This window comes from Meles meles, chromosome 20, assembly GCF_922984935.1.
Source record: "Meles meles chromosome 20, mMelMel3.1 paternal haplotype, whole genome shotgun sequence".
NCBI lineage: Eukaryota > Metazoa > Chordata > Mammalia > Carnivora > Mustelidae > Meles > Meles meles.
The window spans coordinates 3,921,659-3,949,551 of NC_060085.1; the positions used below are offsets into that span (position 1 = coordinate 3,921,659).

General features: G+C 53.9%; 2 protein-coding genes and 1 pseudogene across 5 annotated transcripts in view; 1 reads left to right on the forward strand and 2 right to left on the reverse strand.

The window, feature by feature from the left end:
- Positions 1-22,924, forward strand: part of SAFB (scaffold attachment factor B) — a 35,959-nt gene extending 13,035 nt beyond the window's left edge. The window contains exons 3-22 of one of the 4 annotated variants that reach the window (XM_045990073.1): positions 1,176-1,240; positions 1,323-1,529; positions 4,267-4,329; positions 4,921-4,953; positions 6,933-6,960; positions 7,903-8,413; positions 8,836-8,885; positions 9,706-9,800; positions 11,498-11,647; positions 11,751-11,833; positions 12,180-12,319; positions 12,494-12,582; positions 14,274-14,380; positions 16,696-16,986; positions 18,141-18,278; positions 18,507-18,549; positions 21,498-21,616; positions 21,930-22,036; positions 22,385-22,451; positions 22,593-22,924. In XM_045990073.1, coding sequence (XP_045846029.1) covers positions 1,176-1,240; positions 1,323-1,529; positions 4,267-4,329; positions 4,921-4,953; positions 6,933-6,960; positions 7,903-8,413; positions 8,836-8,885; positions 9,706-9,800; positions 11,498-11,647; positions 11,751-11,833; positions 12,180-12,319; positions 12,494-12,582; positions 14,274-14,380; positions 16,696-16,986; positions 18,141-18,278; positions 18,507-18,549; positions 21,498-21,616; positions 21,930-22,036; positions 22,385-22,451; positions 22,593-22,722 — 2,516 coding nt within the window. In that variant the 3' untranslated portion in view covers positions 22,723-22,924. The remainder of the gene's footprint in view (positions 1-1,175; positions 1,241-1,322; positions 1,530-4,266; positions 4,330-4,920; positions 4,954-6,932; positions 6,961-7,902; positions 8,414-8,835; positions 8,886-9,705; positions 9,801-11,497; positions 11,648-11,750; positions 11,834-12,179; positions 12,320-12,493; positions 12,583-14,273; positions 14,381-16,695; positions 16,987-18,140; positions 18,279-18,506; positions 18,550-21,497; positions 21,617-21,929; positions 22,037-22,384; positions 22,452-22,592) is intronic. The other 3 variants (XM_045990074.1, XM_045990075.1, XM_045990076.1) reach the window with 3 other exon arrangements.
- Positions 3,851-3,979, reverse strand: LOC123933328 (annotated as a pseudogene).
- Positions 22,925-25,841: 2,917 nt separating the features above from the next.
- MICOS13 (mitochondrial contact site and cristae organizing system subunit 13) lies at positions 25,842-27,727 on the reverse strand. The gene is made up of 4 exons (XM_045991831.1): positions 27,562-27,727; positions 26,699-26,876; positions 26,432-26,483; positions 25,842-26,080 (listed from the first exon to the last, which is right to left on the reverse strand). Exons 1-4 carry the CDS (start codon positions 27,588-27,590, stop codon positions 25,983-25,985), a joined length of 357 nt encoding a protein of 118 aa, XP_045847787.1. The 5' UTR covers positions 27,591-27,727; the 3' UTR covers positions 25,842-25,982.
- Between the last annotated feature and the right edge of the window lie 166 nt (positions 27,728-27,893).

The window sequence follows — 27,893 nt, forward strand, 5'->3', positions numbered from 1 at the left end:
GCCACAGAAAAGCTATTTAGAGGAGTGTGCCCATGTGCCTGCCCACGGTGAACTGTCATCTTCAGAGCAGATTGTGAGTGTCCTAAAATAAATCTATTCATAAGAAATCCTAAAAGGTTGAGTGACGGAAGTTCAGGGGAAATGATTTCCTTGTTTTTCAAAGTAGTGGAGTCAAATTTGTCTAAAAATTGAAATGTGAGCCAGAAAATGAGTCCAGCCTCCTGAACAAAAAATACTCAACCTAAGGATATATTCAGGTACAAAAGTTTTCCTTTTTTGCCTAGAACATTGACAGGGATAAGAAATAAGAGCTGGTTTTAAAAGAGATTCCGAACGATCGGGGCTTTGATTCGTCCTTGATGGAACTGTACGAATCGGAGCAGCCTTCCTCTGGAGCATCTTGATAATATGCGGGTTCTTTGTTTTTACTAAAAGCCTTAAAAATATACATACCCTTTGTCTTAGGAATGCCGTTTCTAGAAATATGCTCTAAAATGGTAATTGCCTATGTACAAAAAGAATTGCCAGGATGTTCATCATTACAAGCATTTTCTTGAGTTTCCATGCATATGTATTAATTAGATCAACAGTGCTCTCTCTGTATAATGCCGTGAAAGAATATGGAATTAGATTCATCACATAGTAGTTGGGAAGGTCACAGAATGATGGAACAGTGTCATTTTTGTAAGCGTAGTGCATGTATATACATAGAATAGAGGAGGATGTCTGTGTCAGGACAACATGGGGGCTAACTCGAGGTCGTAAAATTATGAATGGCTTTTCTTACTGCTTGTTTATATTTCGTTTTGTATCCGTTTCTGTTGGAAAATAATGCCCCATGTTTCTTAACTAAAAAACAATACACTGTATGAAATACTTTTTTTTCCCACAAGCAAAGCTACTTGACACGAAGGCCAGGCCTTCAAACAGGTCTGATCTACCTTGACCCCTAAGCACTCATTTCCAGCTGCTTAGACTCCCTCCAACACTTGATTAGGACAGAACCTGCCGTGCTTGGGCTGCGAGCGGGCTTCCGCTTCCAGGATTACCGTTCTGAAGTTGGAAAGTACTACAGGTTTTGGTGTCTGCTTCCGAGACGCTTAGGGCCTGTAAAAGTTACTGTTTCTGGAAGATGCAGGTCGTTGATCGGGTTCTGTAAACTGTTCTCTCTTCAGGGCGTAAACCAGAAGAAGAGGGTGTGGAGGACAACGGGCTGGAGGAGAACTCTGGGGACGGACAGGTATGTGCAGCCTTATCAGTGAATCAGCTTGGTGGACGGACCTCGGGTGGTCACGTGATGGTTGGGTTTTGTTTTGTCGCAGGAGGATGTTGAAACTAGTTTGGAGAACTTGCAAGACATCGACATGATGGATATCAGCGTATTGGATGAAGCAGAAATCGATAACGGAAGCGTCGCCGACTGTGTAGAAGACGACGATGCGGATAACCTCCCAGAGTCCCTGTCCGAAAGCAGAGAGCTAGTCGAGGGCGAAGTGAGAGAGCTTCCAGAGCAGCTCCGAGAACACGCTGTAGGTAACGCGGCAGTGTCTCTCTAGGATGCACCGCGAATGTCGCGAGAGATGCTGAGGGTTATGTTTGGAATTGACTGGTTCCGTGGGACTGTGCTTAATCTGGTCATGTGTAGAATCCAGACCATTCTGAAAACACTTTGTTGAGAAGTGTCTCGGCTCACCGAGGTGAACTGGCCAGGGCTGTGTCATCACGAAGCATTTCGGGGCGCTGTCAGAGACCTTCCTGTTAGAGGAGCTTGGTCTGTGGTGGTGTGGTTCGCATGCCTTGAACGTAGCGAAAGAGGTTGCAAGTTGACCTTTTCCTGATAAAGAACCAATCTGTGCCTTCCTCCTAGTCGGTCTTTCATAAAGTACGCTTTGACCTGGTCTTTAAAGCATTCGTTTTTTTTTTTTTTTCGTTTTAGAAACAAATCTAATTATACTACAATTATAAAGGGTAATATTTATTGAGTTCTGTTTGCCAGGCATTAGGCAGCTGTCTTTCTATACTCTTAACAAGAATAGGACGTATGTAGATAATATTTTGCCGATTTTCCCCTTGAGGAAATCAGGGAGTAAAGAGGTAAACAATGATCTCCAGGCAGCACATAGCTCAGAAGAGAATAAGAATTAAGACCAGGCTAATCCAGAGTCTGTGTGCTTAACTCCTACATCGTGTGCACTTGGTGCAAATAATTTATTAGATTACTTTCCGTGAGGAAGCGTGCGTGTCGGGGGGGCTGAAAAGGCTGTGAAAATTAGAAGCTCTTGGGCATCTCGGTCGAAATCCTTATGTGTTGGTCGCTGGGAGGTACCTTGTTTTCTTCGTAGCTCTAATCTCTTGTAGTGAGTGTCCCATGCATCCCAGGGGACGGAAGCCCTTTTCTCTGCTAGTGGATCCGCTTCTGCTGTGCCTTAGAATATTTTCGCATTTCCTCCTGGAAGTGATTCTGAGTATCCTGAGAAATAGCGGACTGTCATCTTTGAATGGGGAGTTTGATTTTGAGAAGCGGCTCTCATTTTGATACAAATAGGGTGTATAATTTTACTTTGGTGTAAGTTTCATTCGTCGGTTTCCTAGAAAGTACCTGAAACACTCGCGCAGTTATAGGAAGGGCATACCCTTCCTTATTAGCTGCTCTTGCTAAGGGCTGTTTTTTCCTCCTCTGATTAGAAAATCCATACCTTTACTCATTAAAGCCTGGAAACATCCTACATGTCTTGCCAGTGATGGTTAAATTATAATTAATGGAAATAGGGTAAGTGAAGAATTAAGCCCATTCACTAGAGGTCTGACACTTGATTTGCTGTGTGACCTTGGGCAAATTACTTGCTCTCTCTGGACCTCACGTGTAAAAATGATAGGTTTTGGGAGGATTGAATAGATGAACATTTATTACTAGCTTAGATCCAGAGTCCTCAGACTGGCCAATGAACAGTTGGAACATACCCATACCCGTTTGTGGCAGTCATCCGTGGCAGCCGATTTCCCAAACAGTAGTCACGACAGAGACCATCTGGCTCGCAAAGTCTTAAATACTCGCTGTCTGCCCCTTGATAGGAAAAGTTTGCTGACCTTGGTTTAGAACTGTGCCTGGCATATAGCAACATCATAGCGGTGTTGTTGTTACCGTAAGATTATATTTGTCCTTCCAGTAGTAACAGTTACTACTGTTACGTAACCGTGTAAACGAACTAAGTAGGTTCATACGAACTAAACAGTCCTCAAGAGGGAAGTGAAAACAGGGCAGGGGACAGAATGTGCCGCCACTCGTGTGGACAGAGAAAGGAGAGGGGGTCTTGAACGCATGTGTGCTGAGCTCTTGTGAGCACTCATTGACTGTCTGAAGACGATCGCATCAGGGCAAGGAAAGGTGGTGCATGGGTGGTGTCCTAGTCAGGTAATCGTAATAGCCATACATGATGTTGGTAAAATATTCGCAAAATAATCCCCCTCCCTAAAATACAACAGCCTTGGGGCTTTACAGCAAGCAGTTCAAATTATTTTGGTTCTCACAAAGTAATATTACGAACCTTCCTCCTGTGTTTGGGGAATCCCCACCTTTTTGGGCAGAGCCCACCTCTTGGAATAGGAAATCAACATACCAGTCATTTTTCCCCAACAGAGGGGCCTCCGTGGGCCACCTGCCTTGGCAGTTCTGTGTTCCTGTCCCCACACTCTAGGAAATTTAGGAGGCCAGTACTCAGATATGCCATCTCAGTCTGGGCCAGAGTCATCTTGGGGCGGTGGGTTCAGTAGCAGTAGCATTCGGGCTTGGAGAAGTGGTGGTGGCCCCAGAGATCCAAGAATCCATTCTGTAGTCCGCTTCTGGTCGTTGTTCACAGAAGAACAGCCCCCAGACCTGGTGTTCCCGTTGACGGGGAGTCACATGCTATCTCATTTTAATTAGCAATAATCGCGCCTCGGATAAACCTCATTGGCTACGATACTGCCACTGCGCAAAGCTTGCTATCTCATTTTAATCTCTTTTCTGCTCAACTTAAACTCTCTGTTTTTCTTTCTTTGGTTGTACCTTAAAACCCTCAGTGGTACCATAGTGGGCTTCCCAGTGTATTTGCAGGTACCATTTCTTTAAATTGAGGTAAAGTCAATCTCTATGCTGTTTGGATTCCTGCATTGTGTTTAGAATTTTGTCATAAGTGATTTTTTATCGCTCTTTCTTTTCATCTTACAGATGTCCTGTTGTGTTATCTAATATTGACATTGCAGACTGTATTTTTGTTTATTTTACAGATAGAGGACAAAGAAACCCTAAACAATTTAGATACTTCATCATCTGACTTCACTATATTACAGGTAAATTGTATGTCTCAGGAATTTTAGAATCAGGTTAGCCTCCCATTTCTGCAAACGCCTACAGACATTGTATGGCATTCCCAAGTAAAAGTCATTGCAAGGTTTGTTTGCCCTCTTGGCATCTTCAGAGACTTTGCTTTCCACTTTCTCCAGATACAGCAGGCCTATTACAAAGGACTTACCATCTTGACTTCCCCTATAAGCACTGTGGCTTATCTGCAGCTGAGAGGAGGGCCTGTTTGGGGAAGTTCTTGTTGATTTGATTGCCGGGGGGCGGGGGGGGGGGGGGGGGAAGGCTGCCTGTCTGATCTGTTCTGGGGGGCATTCTCTGCAGAAAGACTTGTAAGGGGAGATGGTGGCAGGGGTTGGGGGGCACTCTCCCCCCAGGAGATACTAATAATGGGGTCCAGATGAGGATTCAGGAGGGTGGGGTGGCCAGAACACTGACATCACAGTTGGGGAAGGTGAAATCTTGCGGGGGGGGGGGGGTCTGGTTCTGCCTTTGGGAATTTGTCTCATAGAAAATGCACAGATTTCTTTTGATGACTTTATCGTCTTGACTGTATCATCTGTGTAAATATTAAATCTTAGATGAGAACAAATGAGATGTGGACTAACTTTCAGGTAGGATTTACATAAATGTGGGTCTTGAGTTTCCTTTATAAATTTTTCTGCCAGCCTACCTAGATACATAAACCATTGGAATAAACTTAACCTGGGTAGCTGTGTGATTTTCATTGGAAAATACAGTCAGCTTTTGCTGATTTTTGCTGGTTTTGCTGATTTTGTTTTGCTGATTTTGGTTCTGGGGGTGTTTTACTGTCCTATTCATTCACTTGTACTGCTTAATTAGAATCCTCTTTTCAGATGCAGTCTGCATTTGCTTCCGCCAGGCAGGGGCAAGGATAGTTACTGGGAAGTCAGAATCCCAGCTTCAAGGAAGCTGCAGACCTCAAGAAAACCCAGCCCACCTTTAGGGCTAATGTCTCTCTCCAGCTGCAAAGTGACACCACCCATTCTTGGCTCCGAAGGGAAAGGGGGAGCTGGGTCTTGTCACTTTCTCGAGTCTTTCTAGGTCCAAGACTCTTGTGTTAAAGTGGAAAATACATAAACCCTTACAGACACAGATAGGGATAGATTTTGTTTCTCTCTGCAGAAAGTTACAGAGAGAATTCTGCCTAGAACAATTTTTGGCTTGAGTTGCGGGGTTAAATCCCAGAATGGGGTATGTTGCCTGAGAAACAAGATACACAGAATGAACGTATGAAGAAAGTGAACAGTTTTCCGGGGCTTTCAGAATGGCAGGCCAGCGCCCACGAAGGTGCAGACCACCCGCCCCCCTCCCCCAGGCGTGTGTTCGTGCCTGTGGTGTGTCAGGCATGCGTGCAGAGATGAATGTCCCATCCTCGCAGGGCCCTTCCTGTGTGGAGTACAAACCAGCAGTGCTGGGGAGAGACCTGGGCTGATAGAGACTCGCGCTCACGCAGCCATTGTGGAGAACGTGGCTCTGCTGGGTGTCCTGAGGCAGTTGGTCAGCCACTCTGTGCCAGGACGGTACTAATAGTACCAACCGTGAGGGCTGATGTTTACTGTGTGTATGTAAAGGGATTACATTTGTGCCTGGAACGTAGTCGGCGCTCATCGGTAGTGGCTCGAATTCCAGGGTAAGGTGCCTCACGCAGAGGGGCTGTGGGCGCCGAGGACTGCGTGGTGAGAGAGAGGCTCTTCTGAAGTCGTTAGGAGGAACCTTTCTGGGAGGAGATGGCCCCTGAGCTGAGCTGGGGATCAGGAGGGGTGTAGATGGGCCTGTCAGGAGAGAGTTGATATGAGGGGTCATTGCCGAAGGCTACGGGCCACGGGAACCGTGTGCTCACCGTGGTGGCAGATAGCGTAGGGACAGTAAAACTGGGTGCCGTTGGAGGCGAGGAACAGCAGTGGTCAGGATTGCCAGCCAGGGCTTCCTGGGAAGGGTTTCAGGAATATTTAGGAATTAGAGGTGGCCCCGGGGAACGCTGCTGGAAGAGATAAAGGGAAGAGAAGTGTGTCACCCTCGAGAGTGCTCGGGTGACCAGGTACAGATGTGGTAGGACCAGGGGAAGTGAGAAGGGGTCGAACCGCCTGTGCCTCTATTCCCTCACTCGCTCGGATTTTCAGAAGTTAAACTACATTAAGTGAAAACCAGGACTGGAAAATATCAAGCACTCTTGTTACATGCTCCAAGTAGATAAAACACTGCTCTCTTGGCTTTTAAGAGTTCAGTATAGGGGGACAGACGGGCATGTGATGTGGTCATTGCCATGGAAAATGAGAACGTTGCCAGGCGCTGGGGAAACGAGGCAGCACGAACGGGAGCAGCCACCAGGTCCTGGGCCCCTCGAGAGTAGCCCAGGCAGAGGGGGTGGGGCGGGGCTTGGGCGGAGGTGGGCCAGGTGCACTGTCCTATGTGGGCTCTGTCCTGAATGTGACTAGGTTCTCCACCTGTCGTGTCTGTGAGTTTCCTAGTACGTGTTTTAGAAATTCCCTTTTTAGTTACAGTTTTTGGTGTAAAGAAGCTGTAGGTTTCATTCATCTGGCACAATCTTATATTATGTTTTTTGTTGCAGGAAATTGAAGAGCCATCCTTGGAGCCAGGTACTGTTAAATGAAAAACTTACCAGCGGGGGTTTGAACCATTCTAGCTTTCCACCTTCTCTAATGGAAATTCTTTAATTTTAAAAAAGTTGCCTTACTGTAGTAGACATTGTTCTGAAGGGTTACGACCCAGAACAGACCAGGATCATAGAGATTGGAAACCCAGCCGTATCACCAGATCTGTGAAGGTGGCTTGCTTCTCAGGTCACAGAATGTACTGAGATGAACCGATCTCATGCCTTTTTAAACGTAAACGGCACTTAAACGTATGTAGAAAGTTTGCATGATGCCTCTCGCGAGCTCATTGTTGTGCTCCCCACAAAACAGATCTTGTGATATTGGGCAGTGTCTTAACTTTGTGGTTTTTAATTCAGGCAGTGCAGGTAGCTGTAGGGAGATGCATTTTAAAACATTGAGACATAACTGGATTCCAGAAGAGGAAAGCGTTTCTTCATGAGAATTCCCAACAAATGCTATTCACTTTCTGGACTGCAAATATCTCAGAGCACCGATGGAAGAGATTCTGGTTTTCATGTTGGACTGTTCTGTTAAAAGAAATTCAAAGAAATTTGGAAATTGAGCTGTTCAGTGAATGGTGATACATTCAGTTAAGCACCTTGGACTTTGGAAGCTAAATTTGGAAGAGTCCTATGTAAACGACGACAGAATGAAGAGACTGTCAAGAATCAGCCAGAAGGTTTTGGGGGTTAAATCTCTGGGATGCTTTTCTCTTCCATGTAGCGTAGCGGCTTACTGTAGCAGTCGGTTGGAGCGCAGGTAGTGTAACCGGTGTAACTTTGTGTACCCGCGGGTTTTCCAATCTCTGTGTAGCTAGCGGTTCTCTTCGTGTTAGTGTGGCAGCCGTGCCAGTTCCGCATTTGTGATTGCTTTATTTCCCTGGTAATTAAACCTTGTGCCATTCTATTCCTGTTAAATCCGTAGAAAATGAGAAAATACTCGACATTTTGGGGGAAACTTGTAAATCTGAGCCAGTAAAAGAAGAAGGTTCCGAGCTGGAGCAGCCCTTGGCACAGGATACAAGTAGCGTGGGGCCAGACAGAAAGCTTGCGGAGGAAGAGGACCTTTTTGGCAGCGGCCACCCGGAGGAGGGTGACTTAGATTTGGCCAGCGAGTCAACAGCGCAAGCTCAGGCGAGCAGGGCAGACACCCTGTTAGCGGTAGTGAAAAGGGAGCCCGTGGAGCAGCCAGGCGGTGGCGCGCGGACGGACTGTGAGCCTGTAGGGCTAGAGCAGCCGGTTGAGCAGAGTAGTAAAGCCTCCGAGCGCACGGAAGCCTCTAGCGAGGAGGCCGCGGAAGCGCCCCCGGAAGCCTCAAGCCCAGACCCCAGAGATAGCAAAGAAGACGTGAAGAAGTTTGCTTTTGAAGCTTGTAATGAAGTCCCTCCGGCTCCTAAAGAGTCCTCAGCCAGTGAGGGCGCTGATCAGAAAATGAGGTTTGTTTTTTCTCAGTTTTAGACCAGACGCTATCTCCTTTCCATTGGTCATTTAATGACACACATAAGCTGTTTTTTCTGCAATTGGCCAGCCAGACTGATGCAGTCGTAGCTTACTTCTGAACCATGTTTTATTTCTCTTTGTTTATTTTAAACTGATTACATAATCTTTTTTCTTTTCTCAACCTATCATGGTTGTTTTCTTTAATTCTTCCTAATTATCTTTAGCCCAGCAGAATTAATTAACTCCTGTGGGTCTGAAATCTTATGGTTAGGTCAGATTTCCAATACCAGTTTGTCGGGGTGTCATTTTTCAGAACTAAATTTCGGGTAGGTATGCAACCTCAGCACGTGTTCTATAATTTTGAGTTTGTTTCGTGTCTGCTTCTTCCTTCTGGAGTGACATTATCTTTTGTCTCTAGTTCTGTCGAAGATGAGTCGGATACAAAACGGCTTTCCAAAGAGGAAAAGGGTAGGTCACTGGGGCGACAGCGGTCTGTCTCTTGCACCACGTTTGGCCTTGGCAGCGGTGGGCTTTCTGGTTCTCATTCACTGCGTACTGCGTTTCTCACCCAGATTTGCCTCAGCCTCTCCTGAAGCCTTTCTCTTCCTCTGCTATTCAGTCTGCAGGTTCTGGGTTGTAGGCAGCAGGCCAGGTCCTCAGAGTTAAGGTACTGATCCGAAGCTCACTCTTGCTTTCGCTAGAGCACGGTGACCCTCTGAGGTCGCTGACCCTGACTGCCCTCCCCCTCCCCATTTGCGGATGCCTTAGCCTCAGGGACACTTGCAAATGGGAAACTTTTGTCTGGTTTCAGATACCTTGGGGTTACCTGGCACCTCGGGTTTATCAACACCGTTTCTGTTTATTAAAAAATCACTAACGGAAAACACATTTTGTCGGTTCAGAGTCCTTAGCAGCCTAGAATACAAGCAAGGGATATAGGTGGGAAGGTATTTGTGGCAAGAAGGAGAGCGTCTGAGTTAGGTTCATCCCGACAGCAGCTTTATGTTTGGAAGCCGCCCCAGTGCGCTGCCTAATGCCATTGGGTGACTTCCAAGGGAGCAAACTTCTCACGGCCCTAATAGCCCCTGACTCGCTGTCATAAGTGGCGTTGCTCGCAGCCCTGGTGGGCCTCGTGTACATTTGCAAGGGTGGTGTGAGGGCAGGGGGCGGGCCCTCCTGCCCAAGCTGGCATCTGGGAGAGGTGGGAAAGTGTCTGGTCTGGGATGACTTCAGTCTTCCAGGCTCCTGTGAGTCTGGTGTTTCTGACCAGGCTTTTCTTTTGAAATAGGTCGGAGCAGTTGTGGTAGAAATTTCTGGGTTAGTGGACTTTCTTCTACTACCAGAGCGACAGATTTGAAGAATCTTTTCAGCAAATATGGGAAGGTAAGACCAGGGTTTTCTGGAGAAGAAAATGTTTTGAAGCCAGCGTGGTATGGTCTTAACTTGCAGACGACTGTCGCCTCCTGGTGACTGGTCTGAACAGCACATTGCCATTCTTTAAGCTCACATTTGCTCATGGCCGTGGACGATCTGTCTGTCCACAGCTAGAGGTGAGAGAGGTGGAAGGTTCCAGAGCGCACATCAACTTAGTATTTTTTTCTTCCTTTTCCCCGGCCGAAAGCCACCATTTCAGTCAGAGGATTTCCTGAATTCATTTCTGTGGTTTTGGGCCTTAAACTCAGGGAGGGCTTTGGGGGTCATAGCAGAGGGTGGCTTGGGAAGATTTCAGAACACGAGCGAGGCTGTGGAAAGGGGTTGTGAGCGGGGCCTGTGGAGCCAGACTGGTGCGGAGAGCTGGAGGCCGCAGCTGTGTGGCCGTGAGCCTGGCCCCTCCCCCACGTGAACCTCTGTCTACATCTGGGAGCCCTCAGAGCTGCTGCTTCCTCAAGATGGTGTGTGTAGCCGGAGCCGAGCTGTTGGTGCCTCTGCCCCGTGACTCTCCGCTCCCCTGCTCTTACCCACAGCTGGGCCAGCCCTGGCCACGTGCCCTCTGGAGCACCCGCCTGTCCTCCCTCCCCGCTCCGCCGTGAGCTGTGGCCGTGATGGGTAGAGCGCCTGCCTCCCCCCGGCCCCGAGGCCTGCTGCAGGTCCCTGTGTTTCACAGCACCCGTGGTGGGTCGCTTCCCTAGTCGTCCTCACTAGCCTGGGCTTCTTGTCTCAGGCATAGCTTTTGGGGCAAGCCGAAGGCACGGACTTTTATTTGTACTAAGGGTTCAACAGATCACAGCAGAGAAAACGAATAGTATTTATTTTGGTCATCGATGTCCGAGAACTGACGAGCAAAATTAAGTATGAGGCGCCTGTAGCGGTAACTAGCGAGTCCCTGAGGCTCATCCCTTTGATGATTCTCTGTGGCCCTCAGCAGGTGGGTGCTCCCAGCAGGGACCTGTCCCCCCGGGGCCTCCAGTGTCCTGGGTACATTGCAGGCTTCGGCTATTTGAGTCAGGGACCAACCCTTTCAGAAACTCCCTTGGGTCTGAGTCTCCATGTGGCCTAATATAGGAATAGGAATGGGAATATAGGCTGTGTTGGACCTCCCGGAGCCCGGGGGCCTACCCTTGGCTTGTGGGCCGTCAGGAAAACTGAGTCTTCTTGTCTCAGGCATAGCTTTTGGGGCAAGCCGATGTGTGATGGTGTGACGATGTGCCTGCAGCGCCGGGACGTGCGCACCACGTCTCGCGGTTGCTCCGAGTACGTGTCGTCTGTCGGGCTCCATCCACAGGCCTGTCTTCCTGCCTCACTGCGCATGCGGCTGGTGGGATGCCGGCAGCAGCGTGCCGTGCGTCTCACTTCCACGCTGCTCCTCGGCACTGCCGTCCTGGTCCCCAGGAGGAGCAGCCGGAAGGGGGGGGGGGCAGAGCCTTCGAGGAGTTGCAGTGAGGCAATAGCATCATCTTCCCCGCTGTCAGGTGCCACTTGTCAGGCACCAGGTGACGGCCTCCCCGATTTCCGCATCCCAGGGAGGGCGCCAGGACTTGAGGATTCGCGGAAGGCACCGTGAGCTACGGTGCCCTGCCCGCTTCCCCCGGGGGCGGGAGGGGGCCTCCCGCCTGAGCCATGCTTGTGTGCTTTCCTTTGAGGTGGTGGGCGCCAAGGTGGTGACAAATGCCCGGAGTCCTGGAGCCCGCTGCTACGGCTTCGTTACGATGTCCACAGCCGAAGAGGCCACGAAGTGCATCAACCAGCTGCACAAAACAGAGCTCCACGGGAAGATGATCTCAGTGGAAAAAGTAAGTGGTTATTTTCTTCCAGCAACGTGACCCTTTTTATATATATAGAAGGTAATGTGTGTGTGTGTCTGTGGTAATACTTGGGTTTGATTCTCTTTTTCAGGCGAAAAATGAGCCTACTGGGAAGAAGACCTCTGAAAAGAGAGAGGGTGAGGGGAAAAAGGAGAAGTCCAGCACCAGCGACAGGTACTGGTCTTCTGCGAGGGAGCTGTGGCCAAGAGAGGCCTTCTCTGTACTTCCCGGTCTGCGCGTTTTCCACGGCGGGGGGGCCTGCGGGGCCCCTCACCCCTTCCTTTCTTAGGTTTGGAGGAAGGGTCTCACCTGCAGCGGCTGAGACGATCCTTCCTGCAGGCCCGATGCCAGGGGAGCTTGGGGAGAGCAGGGGGGACTTCCTGTTGGGCATCGTCCCTTCATGCCGACCCAGGCAGCCTCCTGGTCCTGCGGTGCTCAGGCCAAGGGTCCGGTTGGGGCTGCTTTGCTTCTTGAGTACGGGATTTAACAGGCTTGTTGTGCCCTGGGACGTTATTTCTAGGTCTGCAAACCTTAAGAGGGAAGATAAAGCTGATCGAAAAGAGGACGTTAAGAAGGGTGAAGAGGGAAGCGGAGAAAAGAGTAAAGATCAAGACGATCAGAAACCTGGCCCGTCAGAGCGGTCCCGGACTACAAAATCAGGTATTGTCACTGAAGATACCACCTGCGTTTTTTCTCTTCCTGGTTGGTGTGGTTCGTGGTTCGATGTAGTCAGTCAGCAGCACAGACCTGATTTCTTTGCCGTGGAGTTGAGTACTGTTTCCTAATTTGAGTGTTTCCTGTTTCTTATGTCACACAACTCCTTTCCTCCTGTAGGAAGTCGAGGAACGGAGCGGACCGTGGTGATGGATAAATCGAAAGGCGTGCCTGTTATTAGTGTCAAAACATCAGGATCCAAAGAGAGGGTGAGTATTAATTTTCTAACTAGGGCATAGTATTTTCTCATTTCACATTTCTTTCGTTTACGTTTCTGTAGAGTTTAGGCAATTCTTGAACTTAATTTAAGAAAAAGGTGGTATGCCTTTTCAAAATGTAGACAGCTTGATATTCTAAAAAACAAAGAGTTTAAAAAGCTTTCGTTTATAAATACGTAACTCTTTTCTGTTGAGAGTTTTTTTTATTTTTTTATTTTATTTCCCTAAGCTAATTTTAAAATTCAGGTGTGGTGGAGAAGGTTCCATAGTAGATCAGGGGTTAGAACACTGGTCTTAGAAAATTCAAATATGAGACTGGTTGGTTCCCCCCCCGACCCCCCCACCCCCCGAAATCAGCCCATGTCTGGCTATTTCCGTTGCCTCCCCTGAAAGTTTCCGCAGCTCTCTATTGTGCATTCCGAAACTCACGTGCAACCCAGCCAGCCTTCCCTGCCTTTCTGAGTCCGGTCTCCGTTTTGGTTCAGTCCCACACTCTTTGTCCTTGCAGATGCTCCACAGAACACAATTCACAGAAGACCCGTCTTGGGTTCCTACCACTTCACTCCTGCTCTTAGGGTCTTGGGCAGCTGTTTTCCATAAATGCAATTTTTGATAGATTCGGGTCCAGGGTCCCCAAGGCCACCCACATGCAGTGATCCACTGTAAGGACCCCTGGGCTTACCCTGTGGTGGCACGCCCAACGAAGATGGACTCCAGTGGTGCGGTAAGGACGCGCAGGCAGAGTGTGCGGGAGACTCTTGCAGGCTCCCTTGGTGCTGTCCTGTGCCCGTGAGCTTACGCAGCGTTGAAAGTGCAGCGGCACGTGGGCACTGCTCCCGCCCAGGGCGCCCATCACCATCGCCCGTTAGAGCCTCAGCACCCCAGGCTTTTACTGGGGCTTGGTTACATAGGCATTCTGCCAGGTACAGACCAAACTTCTGACTCCCAGAAGGAGAGGAGGCGGTCAGCACAGAGCACATTTGCACGGTCTAGGCCCAGTGAACCGCCCTTACCAGGGAGCTCTGGCCTGGAGGTGCTCTGGGCGCTACGTTCCCAGGTGCCAGCCCCTGGCCGGCCGTGTCGCCGCATGCTGCGCGGTGACAAACCGTCGAAGCTCTGGCAAGCCATCCTTGCAGTTACGGAAGGTTTCAGTCTGTTTGTGTTTGTGCGAATATGTAATACATGTGAGCTCTTTTACGTTTATTTCACGTAAGGTAATTGGAAAATGGCCAAAATGGGAGTACGAGCTCCAGGGCTAAGATGGGATGATCTCATAAAAATCACTCGGGAATCCTCAGATATACCAGAAGTAGCCATGGTCAGGCACTCACTGCCTGTTTAGTTAAGGAAGGAAAAGAACAAGAGTAAGGAATTGATTGTAGATGCAGAAGACAAGGTATTTAGAAAATTGGTTACGGTCATTCATAAGTTTTGGCGTGGAAGTGCTGCCATTTTGACCCCATTGAAAGTACTCGGGGTAGTTGAGCATGGAGATAAGGCTCTTTGAATTATGAGAAGGGAAATGTGACAGTTTTTAGGAGGAGAATGCCTTGTTACTCGGTTGTTCCATTAAATGTACAGTGTTTGTTTCCAACCTTCAAGTTGGATGCTTGGACCTGGACCCGCCTGATTCTCTGTTGTCATTTCTGCTTTAACTTATGGATGTTTTTTTGGTGAACCAGGTTTCCAAGAGCCAGGATCGCAAATCGGCCAGCAGAGAGAAGCGGTCAGTTGTGTCCTTTGATAAAGTCAAAGAGCCTCGGAAGTCAAGAGACTCTGAGTCCCGCAGGTGAGTCCGTGTCCAGGAGTGTTAACTGGTTTGCTTGTATCTCTGGACTAGTTATAATCATGTCATAGGGGGTATTTCCAAAGTCCTCTGTCTGTGAAATATTGTGTTAGACCTCTTGACTCCTTTGGCTTTCATCCTGTGTTTTTATGTTTGTTTTGTTTTGTTTTGTTTTTTTCAATGATCTCAGAGAAGCACATAGGTCCATCTCTCTCTCTCTCTCTCTCTCTCTCTTTTTTTTTTTAAGATTGATTGATTTATTTGACAGAGCACAAGTAGGCAGAGAGGCAGGCAGAGAGAGGGGGAAGCAGGCTCCCTGCTGAGTAGAGAGCCCAGCACAGGGCTCCATCCCAGGACCTCGAGACCATGACCCGAGCTGAAGGCAAAGGCTTAACCCTCTGAGCCCCTCTTTCTCTCTCTCTCTCTTTTTTTTTTTTATACATTTTATTTGACAGTGAGAGAGGGAAACAAGCAGGGCGAGTGGGCAGAGGGAGAAGCGGGCTTCCTGCTGAGCAGGGAGCCTGATGTGGGGCTTGATCCCAGGACCCTGGGATCATGACCTGATCTGAAGGCAGCGGCTTAATGAGTCCCCTTGAGTCCCCCAGGCGCCCCGGCCCATCTCTTTTTTAAAAAGATTATGGAAGGTAACAGTAGGAGCTGGAATGCCTTCCTGGTACAGTAGTGCTAGTTAGCAAACATTCCAGATGTACTCCAGAAGCTGTAGAAAGGGAAAAAGGAACAGTGGAACGTATGCAGGGAGAGAATTAGAACAGTTAATTTTTCCTATCAAGAAACCTTTTTTTTTTTTTTAAAGACTTATTTATTTTAGGGGGCAGGTGGGGAGCAGAGGGGGAGAATATCAAACAGACTCCCTGTTGAGTGCAGAGCCCTACATGGGGCTCGATCTCATGACCCAGAGATCATGACCTGAGACCGAGACTCGGACGCTCCACTGACTGAGCCCCCCCAAACTTCATAGTCTAAAAAAATCATCAGTGCTATTGGCAGAGTAAGAATGAGGAAAGGGGGTAAGGCATTGTTTTTAGTGAGTCCACACTCACAGCTTCCTGCTTCCCAGGGCAAGGCAGCGGGCAGAGGGCACTTTTCTTGAGCCGACTGGCAGAGCGGCGGACCTGACCGATGCGCATGTGGGGATGTAATCTGCGAATGTGACAGGACGGACTAGAGCCCGAGTAGCTTCAGGTCACTGGGCTGTTCTTTACGCAGCACTTTGGGTCTCCCGCTCACGTCTGTGACAAAACCCTCACCATACACTGGTGACTGAACGTGAACGTGAAACGTAACGTCTGCGTTCATAGAAAGTGAACGTGAGCGAATTCAGGAGTAGGGTTGGACAGCCCAGAGTGTCACAGAGAGGTCGACTGAATGCAAATGTGACTTATGTATGTGAGCAGTGGGAACAAATGCGGTTTGAAATCAGTGTAATAAGGCAACGGTAACAAGACGGGAAAGCAGACAGAAGAGAGTTGCCGGAAGCGACAGGCCAGACATCACTGCTCCTGCAGTGGGCTCCGCCTCGCTGGGCCTCAGGAGTGCATGTGAGAGGAGTAGCTGTTTTGGTCCAAACCACAAGCACAGTGAGGCCAGAGTATGCATTTCTGCGGGTAGAGACCATATCTCTGTAAGTGTGTGGCCAGGGCTTGTAGGGGGACAGCCTGGCAGCCGTCGCCCCTGGCTCCTCAGCACGACACGCACAGGGGCCAGCAGGGAAACTGGCGACAGAGTAGACGCTGCGGGTCCCCGCACAGCCTTGCCGGCACCTCACGCAGCCACTGCAGGCCCTGCTGGTTGGCCAGCTCTTCTGAACTTGTACAGCTGCATCCAGAAGTTTCGGTGCTAGTGCCCTAGCCCGGTCCCACGGGGACTCGTTGAAGCTCCTGGGTCAGGGAGCAGAGGTTTTCGGTGAGACTTGATTTGCTGTGAAAGGTATGTTCTGTTGCTCGTTGTTAGCGGGCTGTCGCGTGGAATGAGATGTGGAGCTCCAGAAGAAACGTTCAGGGAGCGAGGCTGAGCTCGTTCTCTAGCTGACCCTCAGTGTGCACACGCCTCTTGCCTTCATGACCCGCCGGGCAGGAACCACGTGGAACGGGGCCTGTGCGGGCATGGCAGGGCCGCCGCTGCCCTCACCCTCATGTCCGCGGGCCTGCGAGAGCTGGAGACCCGTAGCAGGAGACGCAGCCCCGAGTCCGCGTTGGTGCCGCGCTCCGGGGCGGGTCCGCGTTCCCCAGGGTGGGCGCCGTGGTCTGTGTCCTGCAGCTCCGTGGCCCGGGGCCCCTGCAGCTGCTGCTGTCCCGCAGGGTGCGTGAGCGCAGCGAGTGGGAGCAGCGCATGCAGGCGCAGTGGGAGCGGGAGGAGCGGGAGCGGCTGGAGATCGCCCGCGAGCGGCTGGCCTTCCACCGGCACCGGCTGGAGCGCGAGCGCATGGAGCGGGAGCGGCTGGAGCGGGAGCGCATGCACGTGGAGCACGAGCGCCGGCGGGAGCAGGAGCGCATCCACCGCGAGCGCGAGGAGCTGCGGCGCCAGCAGGAGCTGCGCTACGAGCAGGAGCGGCGGCCGGCCGTGCGGAGGCCCTACGACGTGGACGGCCGGTGAGTCGGGCTGCTCTTAGCCCCCCTGCCCCCAGCGGAGGCCCCGGGGCGCTGGGTGTTGGGGGATGGGCCCCAGGGTCACATGAACGGGAGAGTCTTGTTCCGGAGGCCGCACAGGTACATGCTACAGCCCCGTTTGATGTCCTTTACTTCGTCCCGAACCTGGGAGATGGTTAGGGGTAGGTGGAGAAATGGTTGCGCAAAGCAGCGCCTGTCTGGTGAAGCCTCAAGTTCAAGTCCCAGCTCAGATCCCGGAGGAGGGAGTGTGGACTCGCAGAGCCGCACATGACACGCGAGGGCTAAGCAGGTGGCCAGAGACCAAAACCGGCTCCTTCGGGCCCCCTTTTTAGGCTTAGTTGTCATTGTAGTGATTTGTTCTGGTTTGTTCCAAGAACACTGTTTTGTTTCCCAGACATGCCGGTGTGACGTGTGAATACTGAAATGTGAGCCCCGTTGAAAAGGGCCCGATTTCAGACCTGCTCTTGGGAGTCGGGGGTGGTAGTGTCCGTACTGGTCCGATCCAGGCTTCTCCGCCTGCGTCCCCACTTGGGAAAAACCAGTTTGTACTCATGTGCTCTCAGCTGCACAGCTCAGAGTGGGCCCGGGTGACGGCCAGCAGGACCGCTCTTCGGGGACTTCCTGCTATTTTCAGACTTAGGACCTTTGTGCAAAATACTGATGCTGGGAGTCCGTTAGGCCCTAAGTGTTTTTAAAGCGTATGTTTCAAGTGCGTCTCAAAGCCCTTCCACTGGTGTCTTTGCTGGGTCAAGTCCACCTGGGAGGAGAGCCTTTGTGCCAAGGAGAGTTCAGGGTCCGGGCTCTCGCTTGCTGTCCTGGTCGAGGCCATGCACAGCTCTGGAGGCGACCTGCAGGGGTGCACGTGTGCCCACTCCTGCCCGGGAAGCCGCAGCTCTTCCGTGCAGGGGAAGTGGGGCACGTTGGAGGAAATAGAGCGGATCTGACGTGGGTCAGATTCCACGTCACCCTGCCAGCCCCCCTCAGATCACGTAGCAAAGAAGACCCCCCAGGAAAGTCCATTCACATGCTGGGAAGTGACAGGAGCCGAGGATCGTCAGAGGGTCTGGCTCACCAGCTCCCCCAGAGGTCACGAAGGTGGAGGAGAAACTAGGTTCACCTCTTTCTTCCCATTGCAGGCGTGACGATGCCTATTGGCCAGAAGCAAAGCGGGCCGCCCTGGATGAGCGCTACCACTCCGACTTCAACCGCCAGGACCGCTTCCACGACTTTGACCACAGGGACCGGGGCCGCTACCCTGACCACTCTGTCGACAGGTCAGCTGGGTCCCCGGCCCTGCCCTCTCTCTCTCGCTGTCTGTTCTCCTCTCCTCTCTTTTTCTAAATGCCTGAGAACTAGGGTCAGCCCTTCTAGGCTTTGTGGGCTCACTCGAACCATCAGAGCATGAAGTGCCTGGTTTCCATGTGGGAGGTGTTTTGTCTGGGAGGGCCTAACCGACTTAATTTTTCTTTCCTTAATGTTTTTATATAAATTGTCTTTTTCAGGAGAGAAGGTTCAAGATCTATGATGGGAGAAAGAGAAGGACAGGTGAGTCAGAATCTCGGTCGTATCCAGCTTTGCCTTGGTTTCGGTTCTGTCTCCTTTGGCGTGCCTTCTCCTCTCTCTGCAGCTGAGGGGGAGAAGCCGTGTATCCTGGAGTCTCTCTGGGTCTTGACTCTGAGGTTCTGTCCGCCTCTGAATAAGAGTAAATAATGCCGTACTCTTGGCTAAAGAGCTTCGGGCGCAGCTAGCAGGCTCAGCTGGATGCTTGTTCCCTGCGCAGCTTGAGCACACGCGAGTTTGGGGCCGCCTCAGGAGGCAGCTCACTCTCTGGGCCACACCGAGTGCGCCTTGCAGGGTGAGCGTGTTAGAAAATGGGCTTGATAGGGCGGAGGGAAGCTCATCGGTGGGGCCACGAGCTGAGTGCCTTGTGTCACTCTACCCCATGTCCCCTGGGAAGGTCTGAGACTAGGGCCATAGAGCGGCCCTAACAGGGTCCTCCCTGATTTCGGGGAGGTGAGTTCCCAGAGAACGGGGCTCCGCGCGAGGGCAGACTGGGCAGGAAAATGGGCTTGATCGGCTCCTCTTTCCTCTTAGACTTAGCTTGAGAACTTCCCCAAAGAGCATTGACTTCCGTGGGCTTACTGGGAAGATCGTGGGGAATGAGGGAAGGATGTGGTCAGGGCATCATCGTTGGGCGGAATTGCTGCCCGGTGGGCGTCCTTTCCCTGGGGCGAGCACAGATCACTCCCATCTGGCTCCCTCCCTCTTCCTGAGGGCCTGGTGGGGGCCGGCTGCCTGCCATGGCCAGATGGAGGGGGTTCCTCTGCTCCCTCTGGGGGAATCCTCCCAGGATTCCTTTTTCTCTGCTCCTGGAGGTGAATCTGGGACGCAGTTAAATGTACACCCGGTCTCCGGTTTCTTTTTGGTGAAGTTGAGCGCGGTGGTTAAATGTCCAGGTTCCAGAACCAGAACAGAGAGTCACGTCCTGCTGCCAGCACTTGGGCAGAGCGGGTGTCTCCAGCGGTGAGACTGAGGGGGCTTCCTCGCCTGCACGAGGGAGTGGGGCGGAGCGGGCTGAGAGCCACGCTGGCCGCATCCCTCGCGTGCAGCTGCTGGGCACCGCGGGCTCCCTTGCCCACCGTTAGCGCTCCTGAAACTGAAAACGGGCTTTTTCCTCTTGCACACTGTCCTAAGTAAGACGACGGTGCTGCCCTGGATGGTAGGTGGGGGCAGGGGGCGCAGAGGGGAGCACTGGTGCAGGCTTCTGGTCCGGCTGAACCCTTACAGGGGTCGGTGGGTCGGACGGCAGAGCGTGCCTATGTGGGGAAGTATCAGGTAGAGCTAGGAATGGCCCTCACGTAAGAAGTCTTTTCTCTCTCAGCTTTGTGTTTTTAGAAGGCTGTTGATCAAAGATTATTCCTTGTTTGTTTGTTTTTTTTAAAGATTTTACTTACTCATTAGAGCGTGCATGCACACACAGGGGAGCGGCAGGGAGAGGGAGGAGCAGGCTTCCCGCTGATCAGGGAGCCCGATGTGGGGTTCAATCCCAGAACCCCAGCATCATGACCTGAGCTGAAGGCAGACGCTTAACACACTGAGCCACCCAGGCGCCCTGATTGTTCTTTATTAAATATTTGTGATAGTTTAAAAGTGAAGGAAATGGTTTAAATCACAAGATGAAGTTTTTTTTGCTTGGTGTGTTTTGAGGGTTCTTTATGGACATGTTAATCTGGGGTTTCATTTTAACAGCTCTTGCCATCTGGCAGCACTGACTTTCTTGGACGCTCTTGGGTGTTGATTTTGCTCCTAGAAGGAACAGTGCCGTATTTTTTCCATCTTCTACAGTTGAGCAAGATGTCTGCACACATTTGGGAATGAGAGGCCAGGGGAGGCGGGGTGGAGGCCCAGGTGGTTAGGGCTCCCCGGGGTGGGAGCATGCGCGCCCCGGCCTCCGGGACTTCCTGCCTTAATGGTGAAGGTGAGCATGGACAGGAACAGCACCAGGGCACCCGGCATACTCATCCAAGGGGCTTCATCACCGGGCCTCCTTTCTAGGTCTTACCACTTAGAATGGGATCCTGGCACAAATGACCCCAGGGTCACAGGTTGGATCTGTGGGACAGTGAGACCCTCAATGGAACCAAAGCCACCTCCCCAGCTCCCTAAGAGCCATGGCCGTTCCCAGCCCGCAGGGCAGGGTGCAGGTGGAGGATGGGTGGGCATTTATTTCAGACAGCTTCTCCGAGGGGCGCCTGGGGCGTGCGGTCTGTTGAGTGTCTCACTCTTGGTTTTGGACTCAGGTGGTGATCTCAGGGTCATGGGATGGAGCCCCGTGTTGGGTTCACACTAAGCAGGGAGTCTGTTTGGGATTCTCTCTCTGTGCTCCCCCCCACCCCCATATGCTCACTCATTCTCTCACTCAGATAAACTTTCAAAACAGGCTCTTCTTAGAATGGGAGGCTTCCTTTCGATCCATCTTTCAGATGGCATCCCGGAGTCAAGCATCCGCGTGGCCTGTGCCAGCAAGCCGTTTCCACGAGCAAGGCCCCAGGGTGGCTGGCAGTGGGCTGCCCACAGCCCAGGGACATCAGGTCCAGAATGAGTGTGGTCAGGGATCCCCAGTGGCCCTTTCGTTTTGGTGGTTCTGCAGGGCCGGAGCACAGGCACTCGGCATACCGCTGTCTGCTATTGGTGCAGGGCATCCGCTAGGCCCGGCACCCTTCTCTCCATGGTGCCCGAGTTCTCTCCACTTGGATTAGGGCGAATCTCAGCCCTCAGTTTCTCCATTCTTCGACTTTGCTCGCTGGTCCATGGGCAGATGGGATATGGCGGTCATGCAGGCTAAAGACCCGCGTGGCACGAGGCCATGTGTCGCGTGCTCAGCTGCGCTTCTGAGCTGTCGTCACTGGCCTCATTAGCTTGTTGCCCCAACAGCCTTGGGAGCCAGGCTTGGTACCAAAGCTTTCTTTTTCTCCTGGTTCTTTAATACCCAGCATTACCCCGAACGCCACGGAGGACCAGAGCGCCACGGGCGGGACTCCCACGACGGGTGGGGCGGCTACGGCTCTGACAAGAGGATGAGCGAGGGCCGGGGGTTGCCTCCGCCACCCAGGTTTGTGTTCTGCACCCCGCTGCACTTGCGCAGGCCTCACACCGCTGGCTCGGTTGGTGTGTCCAGCTCAGGACCGGCGGCCCGAGGGAAAGATGGGTGCCAGCCCCGCCCCAGCACCCTGGCCTCGGCCTGGGCCGCCTCAGAGCCCTGAGCATCCCCCGACCAGGAGCCGGGTCCTGCCTCCCGCAGACCCCCGCCACTCAGGGATGGGCACTGGGCACACAGAATGCTGAACCCACCTTCCAGAACCTACCACCCCACCACTATGAAAGGCAGAGAGGGGCAATCCAAATCAGAGCTCTCTTTTTCCAAGGGGCAGACGTGACTGGGGGGACCATGGCCGAAGACTAGAGGACGACCGTGCGTGGCAGGGTGCTGCCGACGGAGGCATGATAGACAGGGACCACAAGAGGTGGCAAGGTAAGCCTGGCTCTCCGCCGGGACTGTGTCTCTCTGGAGAAGCATCAGAAAGCTCAAGCTGCTGCTTGAGGGCAGGGAGAGTCTTCTCGGCTCTCCCCAAGACCACAGGGTCTTGCTGGTCACTGACTGAACCTGGGGAGGGGGAAACGGAGGAGGTTCACTTCTCTGCCTCGACTTACCAGTTCAGCGAGTGTGTGCAGTTCGTGTGCTGATGTCTCGGCCGGGACCTGTGGGTACTGGTTGACCGGGTGGCTCGGGGAAGGGACTGGAACCCCATGAGCCCCACGTTGGTGTTCTTCGAACTCGATGGGCAGCGCTGAGGCGCTGTCTGCATTGGATCTCTTGTAGGTGGCGAAAGAAGTATGTCTGGTCACTCTGGGCCGGGTCACATGATGAACCGGGGAGGGATGTCAGGGTAAGGTGTCGCGTGCTGTTGTCCCTCTTACCGGTCTCCTCCCTGCATGGTGGCTCGCGTGGGAGAAGGTTAGAAACCGTGCGGGCCGGGCAGGGGCGCACAGCACAGGCGTCTGTGACCCGGGATCCGTGTTGGTCGTAGGCGCGGCAGCTTCGCCCCAGGTGGGGCCTCGCGGGGCCACGTGATCCCACGCGGTGGAATGCAGGGGGGCTTTGGAGGACAGAACCGGGGGAGCCGACCCAACGACACCCGCTTCACTCGCCGCTACTGAGTGCTCGGATCCCTGTGTTCTGTCACGTGGCTACAAGAGTATGTTCTGTTAGGAGTTACCTTAAACTGTGTACAATAATTTTTTTTATCTGCTGCCATATTGTAGCTCAATACAATGTGAATGTTTTTATGTTTTTTTTCCGTTTTTTTTTGTTTTGTTTTTTTTTTTTGTAATAAACGTGTTTCTGTTCACATATCCTTTATTTAAAGTGTTTTCTCTTTTTATTTCATCTCCTTGTGTGAGTTATACTTGGCCTTGCTGAGCCATGGCTCTTGCTTCAGGAAAGGACAGAAGGAGCAGCTTTAAGGGGCTCTTAGAGTTTCCAGAAGCCGTGTGCTGACAGCGCCCCCTCCCGGGCCCTTTGCGGTACCTCCAGTGTTTCTGTCCCCCAGGCTCTGCCTCTGTGTCCAGGACGCGCCCAGTCCTTGCCGAAGGGCTGCTCTGCTTTTTTTTTTTTTAATGTAAAATACACCAAACATGGAATTTCCCATTCTGACCACGTCTACACGTACAGCTCGGTGGCATTCATATTTGCACACCGCTGTGCAGCTATCACCAACCTCCATCTGCAGAACCTTCCATCTTCCCTGACCCCACCTGTCCCCGGTCCGCACACCCTTGCCCCCACACCCCCCGTTGACTCCCCGCCTCGGGCTTTGACTCCTGGGACGTGCTACATGGAACTGCATCCCGTGAGTAAGACCGGACAGCCGTGCGCTGCCTCCGCAGCTCAGTCAGACTCCGTCTCCGGGGGCCCCGCGGCTGTGCCCCTAGTGCGGGGGAGGGAGTCTCGTCCGCCCATCCGGGGGAGCCGTGCTGGCTGGGAGGCCTGCTGCCTCTTGCTCTGGAGATGGGCTGGTCGCCTCCATCTTTGTCCCATCAGAGTGGAGTCCAGTCCTGTCTGGGGGTGGACAGACACGTGACCCAGGCTTCAGACCCTGTGGTGGGCCACATAAACCCCTCCTGGCGGGGCCAGAGGAGTCCCCACCCTAACCCCTAGAACCTCTACGCACAGCAGCACCTACCGTGGCAAAAGGGGCTTTGCTGCTGGGATTCAGTTAAGGACCTGGAGATGGAGGGTTAACCAGGTGGGCCCAGGGTCCTGTGGGGAGCAGTGAGGCGGGGGAGCCGGAGGAGGGGCGGGCAGGCGGACTGGCTGGCTCCGAAGGTGAACAGGCTCTTGCCAAGGACTGCAGTGGCCTCTCGCAGCAGGCAGAGGCTGGAACGGTGACTTTACCGGAGCCTCCAGGGAGAGCCAGCCCGTCCGCACCTGCACTGAGCCCGGGGGGATAATGGCTTCCAGATCTGTGACATGATCAGTGTGCGCCGTTTCAAGTCCCTGAACCTGTGGACCTTTGTCACGGGACTACTACAGCCTCCCAGGGCGGTGGTGGTCAGCTGGAATGACTGTCCCCAGAGGACAGACACCTGCCAGGCCCTGGAGACATCTAGAACTGTACCGACTAGGGGGACAGGGTGCTGCTGGTGTTCCAGGGTTGGTCCTCAGCCTGTGTTGCTGGGCGGGGGGGGGCTCCTGCCTCGAAGGGACCACCCATGGGGCGGTCAGGAGGCCCAGGGGGAGCGCGGCCTGGGCAAGACGAGCAGGAGTGCGGACGCCGGGTGAAAGGGTGCCATGGCCAGTGGTGGAGGCCAGCTGTGTTCTGGGAGCAGAGAGGGCTCGGAGGAGTCTGGGCTCCAGCAGAGGGCAGCAGGGAGCCACAGAAGGTTTCTGACTAGGGCAGTGACATGATCAGACTTGGACCTGGGGAAGCAGATGGAAGGGGGCAGCAGACCAGGGAGGCGGCCTTGGCACCGTGGCGGATTCAAGTGGACGGAGGGATTCGGGTCTGACTGCACGAGGGTATGGAGGGGTCAAGAATGGCACCGTAGTCTCTGGGCCAGTGGCTGGGTTCATGTGGGCAGAGGCAAGCCCCAAAACACCTGGGAAGCGGAGAGCCATCCAGAAAGCAGTGCGAGCTGGTGGGCACCAACAGTACAATCAAACAGGGCTTGGGGACAGTGAGTGCTGCCCTGGGGCCATGAGCAGGCCGGGTGGCACAGGGAGCCAGGTGGCCTCCAGGTGCCACAACGGACATGGGAGATCCACCCAGAGACTGTTCCTGGAGAGCACAGTGACACAGGTCACTCCGGGCTCTGCCTCCCCAAACACTGCCAGCCAGGCCACCTGTCCTCCCCGACACTCCTCCCCACACCTCCCTTGGACACATGCCAGCTGCTCCTCCCAGGCGGAGCCGTGGGCAATGTCTTGGCTTCTGGTCTCTGCTTTCCTCACTGGAAGCCACCATCCTAGTTCTTGGGCTTCAGTGAGCTGTCGCCCAGGCCTGCTCTGAGCTCCTAGAGAGGCGTCTTGGGTGAGTCTCGGGTCCCAGCCAAGCCCACCCTCTACCGTCCGTCTGTCTGGGACACAGGCTTCCTCCCACTGCCATCATGGTGAGACGCCCTCCCGACTGGGAGTATGCCCAGGGCTCGCCCACCTGGCGCTTCAGCCCGGTGGGGAGGAACATTCAGGTCACCAGGCGGCTGACCCAGTGTGGGGTGGGAAAGCCTTCCCAGGGGAGCAGGGGAAGCCAGGAGGGAGGACATTTGAGGGTAGGGGAGCCCCCCCCACCCGCTGTAATGACCACAAAGTCTGTGGTCCCAGGAATCCGAAGATGGTGGGGAGGGTGGACTGCGGGTAGAGCAGGCAAGGGAGGGTCCGGACGAGATGACACTCGGGCATCAGTGAGCTGAGCCAGATGGAGACTCAGAGGCCGCAGGAACTCCCGGCCACGTAGACGGTGGAGAGATGAATTGTCCCCACCTCCGGAATAACCCCACTCTGGGCTCAGCCCTCCACGAGCTGAGACCCCCAACCTGGCCTGGCCATCAGTACTTCCCCAACCCATTCCTGGGCCCTGACCACAGTTTCTGGAGCACCAGGGCCAAGTGTCTGCTCCCTATCCCCATGCCAGGTTGGGGACTCAGCAGGCAGGGTCCTGGACAGCAAAGGGGTGAACCCATGGCCCTGAGGAGCTGCTGGGCGCCAGAAGCCCGGGCCCCTGCGCTCCAAGCACCAGCCAGGCCACCCAAGTCCCCGGGGCCAGCACACGGATCGGGGAGCACTTCCAAAGTCCTTTATTGGGCCGCAAGGCCGGGAGCTGCCCTTGGACTGGGGTCCCAGTGCCAGTCTGGAGTCTCCGGGTCTGTGGCGTACCGGCCCCTGTTCCTGACCGGGGGGGTGGGTGGCCTCTTCTGACAGGCTACTTGGTTCGCTGCTTCAGGTATTCCCAGCCCTCCTTGGAGTACTCGCAGGCCTTGGAGGGGGCCACGGACAGAGCTGACATTACCGTAATGATGCCTGTGGAGAGGGAGGGCCCAGCGCCTTCAACCCCCCGCTTTAGTCCACCGACACCAGTCCCGGAAACCCTAGCTCTGCAAGGCCTTTCGAGGCACCCGTCCCAGCTCCATCGGTTCCACACAGGGAAACTGAGGCAGAGGTGGGCAGCCTCCTCTTGTCCGAGGTCACACGATGACCCGTCCTCAAAGGAGGATCCCTGAAATCTCTGCCCCTTTTCCTGTTTTAGATCCACGGGAGCTGCGCGGAGCAGCAAGGGGAGCGACGGGAAGGAATGACCAGGAAGGGGTGGTAGAGGGTGCTGGACTGGGGGGTATCGGGAGCCACCCCCCAAGCACGGAGACCAGGGCCTACCTGAATTCCAGGTGTCGCGGATGTGAAAGTTAAACTTTGGAGGGGCTGGGAGCTGGGAAGAGAGGGGAGAAGGGGCAGGTGAAAAGGGGAGGGCCCAGCCAGCAGCCCCAGCTGCTTCCCCAGGCAGGGAAAGGCAGCACAAAGCCCAAGGCGGAGGACACCAAGCAGGGCTGGAGGGACCAGGGACCAAAAGCCACCCAGGAAATGACACCCTCCTCCCACCACGCCTCAGCCTCACTCCCAGCCTCACTCCCAGCCTCGGGGTACCTGAGGCATCTTCAGACCGGTCTGCTCACACACGTACTGGCTGAACTGGTACATGGCTGGGGGGACTACCTCCTCCGCCTTCTGAAGGGCAGCCTGGCTCTTGTCGCTCGGCCCCAGCAACTCCTGGTCATACACCAGGTAGACGGCGCCCCCGGCCACACTGCCCTTGATGAGAAACCTGTGGTTGGGGAAGGACAGCCGCTCAGCAGCTCCCCGGGCACAGCTGGCCAGTCTCGGGGAGGAGTCGGCCTCGCGGGCGCCACCGTCCTAGCAGTGACACACCTGAGGCCAGGCAGCTCAGACGGCAGAACGAGCCACCCCGCCGCGCGCCGAGGGCCGTGCCTGGCACCTACTCTGCACACAGCTCTCAATCCACACTGCGCCAGGAAAGCAGAGCTACTCGGCCCCACTGAACTGGGAAACTGAGGCCCGGAGAGGAAAAGGGGTCACTCGTGATCCCGCACAGAGCAGGGAACCGTGAAGACCGGAGAGCCCTGACTTTCTGCCTGCCAGCCGCAGCAGGCCCGACTTGCGCGCCACCCTCGAGGGGTTTCCAAGTGGCCCGGGTCGCTTCCTGTGTGTCATACGTCGCTTCCTGATACAGCGCCTGCGGCGTGCCCACCTTACAGAGGAGGCAACTGGGGCTCCGAGGGCTCTCGGACACGATCAGGGGGCAAGGGCTCGCTGGGAGGCGGGAAGGATCTCGGAAAGGCCGTCCCCGCCTGAAACTCAGTTTCCCCATCTGCGCGACGCGGGACCTGACACCACGGAATTGGGAGATCCAGTTGGGAGCAAACCAGAGGGGGTGCCCACGGGAGGGGACGTGCTGGGGGGCTCGGGGCCCGTCCTGCAGCCCGACGCACCTCATCAGCGACCACACTCGGGGAACCATGGTCGCTCGGCTCCGCGCGCAAGGACACTCGACTCGCCCGCCGCTTCCGGTGACAGCGCCGCAGAGACCTGTGGGAAGTGGAGTCGCCCGGGTCAGTCGCAAAGGCCTGCGGGAGTCGAAGTCGCGCAACGGCTCAGAGACGCCCGGAGAGGGACCGCAGTCCCACCGCGAAAGGATCGAAAGGATTCTGAGGGGAGTGATCTTCAGAGCCCGTCCGCCGCAACGCTGCCTGGGAAATGGAGTCCGCACCGCCCCGTGGAGGCGCCCGACGCCTCGCCTAGCCGCCGAGACTCCTGGGAAATG

Coding starts and splice junctions, on each gene's coding strand:
- MICOS13 (XM_045991831.1), bottom strand. CDS start 27,590: ATGGTTCCCCGAGTGTGGTCGCTGATGAG. Junction 26,877..27,561: donor CGAGTGTGGTCGCTGATGAG/GTGCGTCGGGCT, acceptor CCCCAACCACAG/GTTTCTCATCAAGGGCAGTG. Junction 26,081..26,431: donor CCGCGACACCTGGAATTCAG/GTAGGCCCTGGT, acceptor CCCTCTCCACAG/GCATCATTACGGTAATGTCA.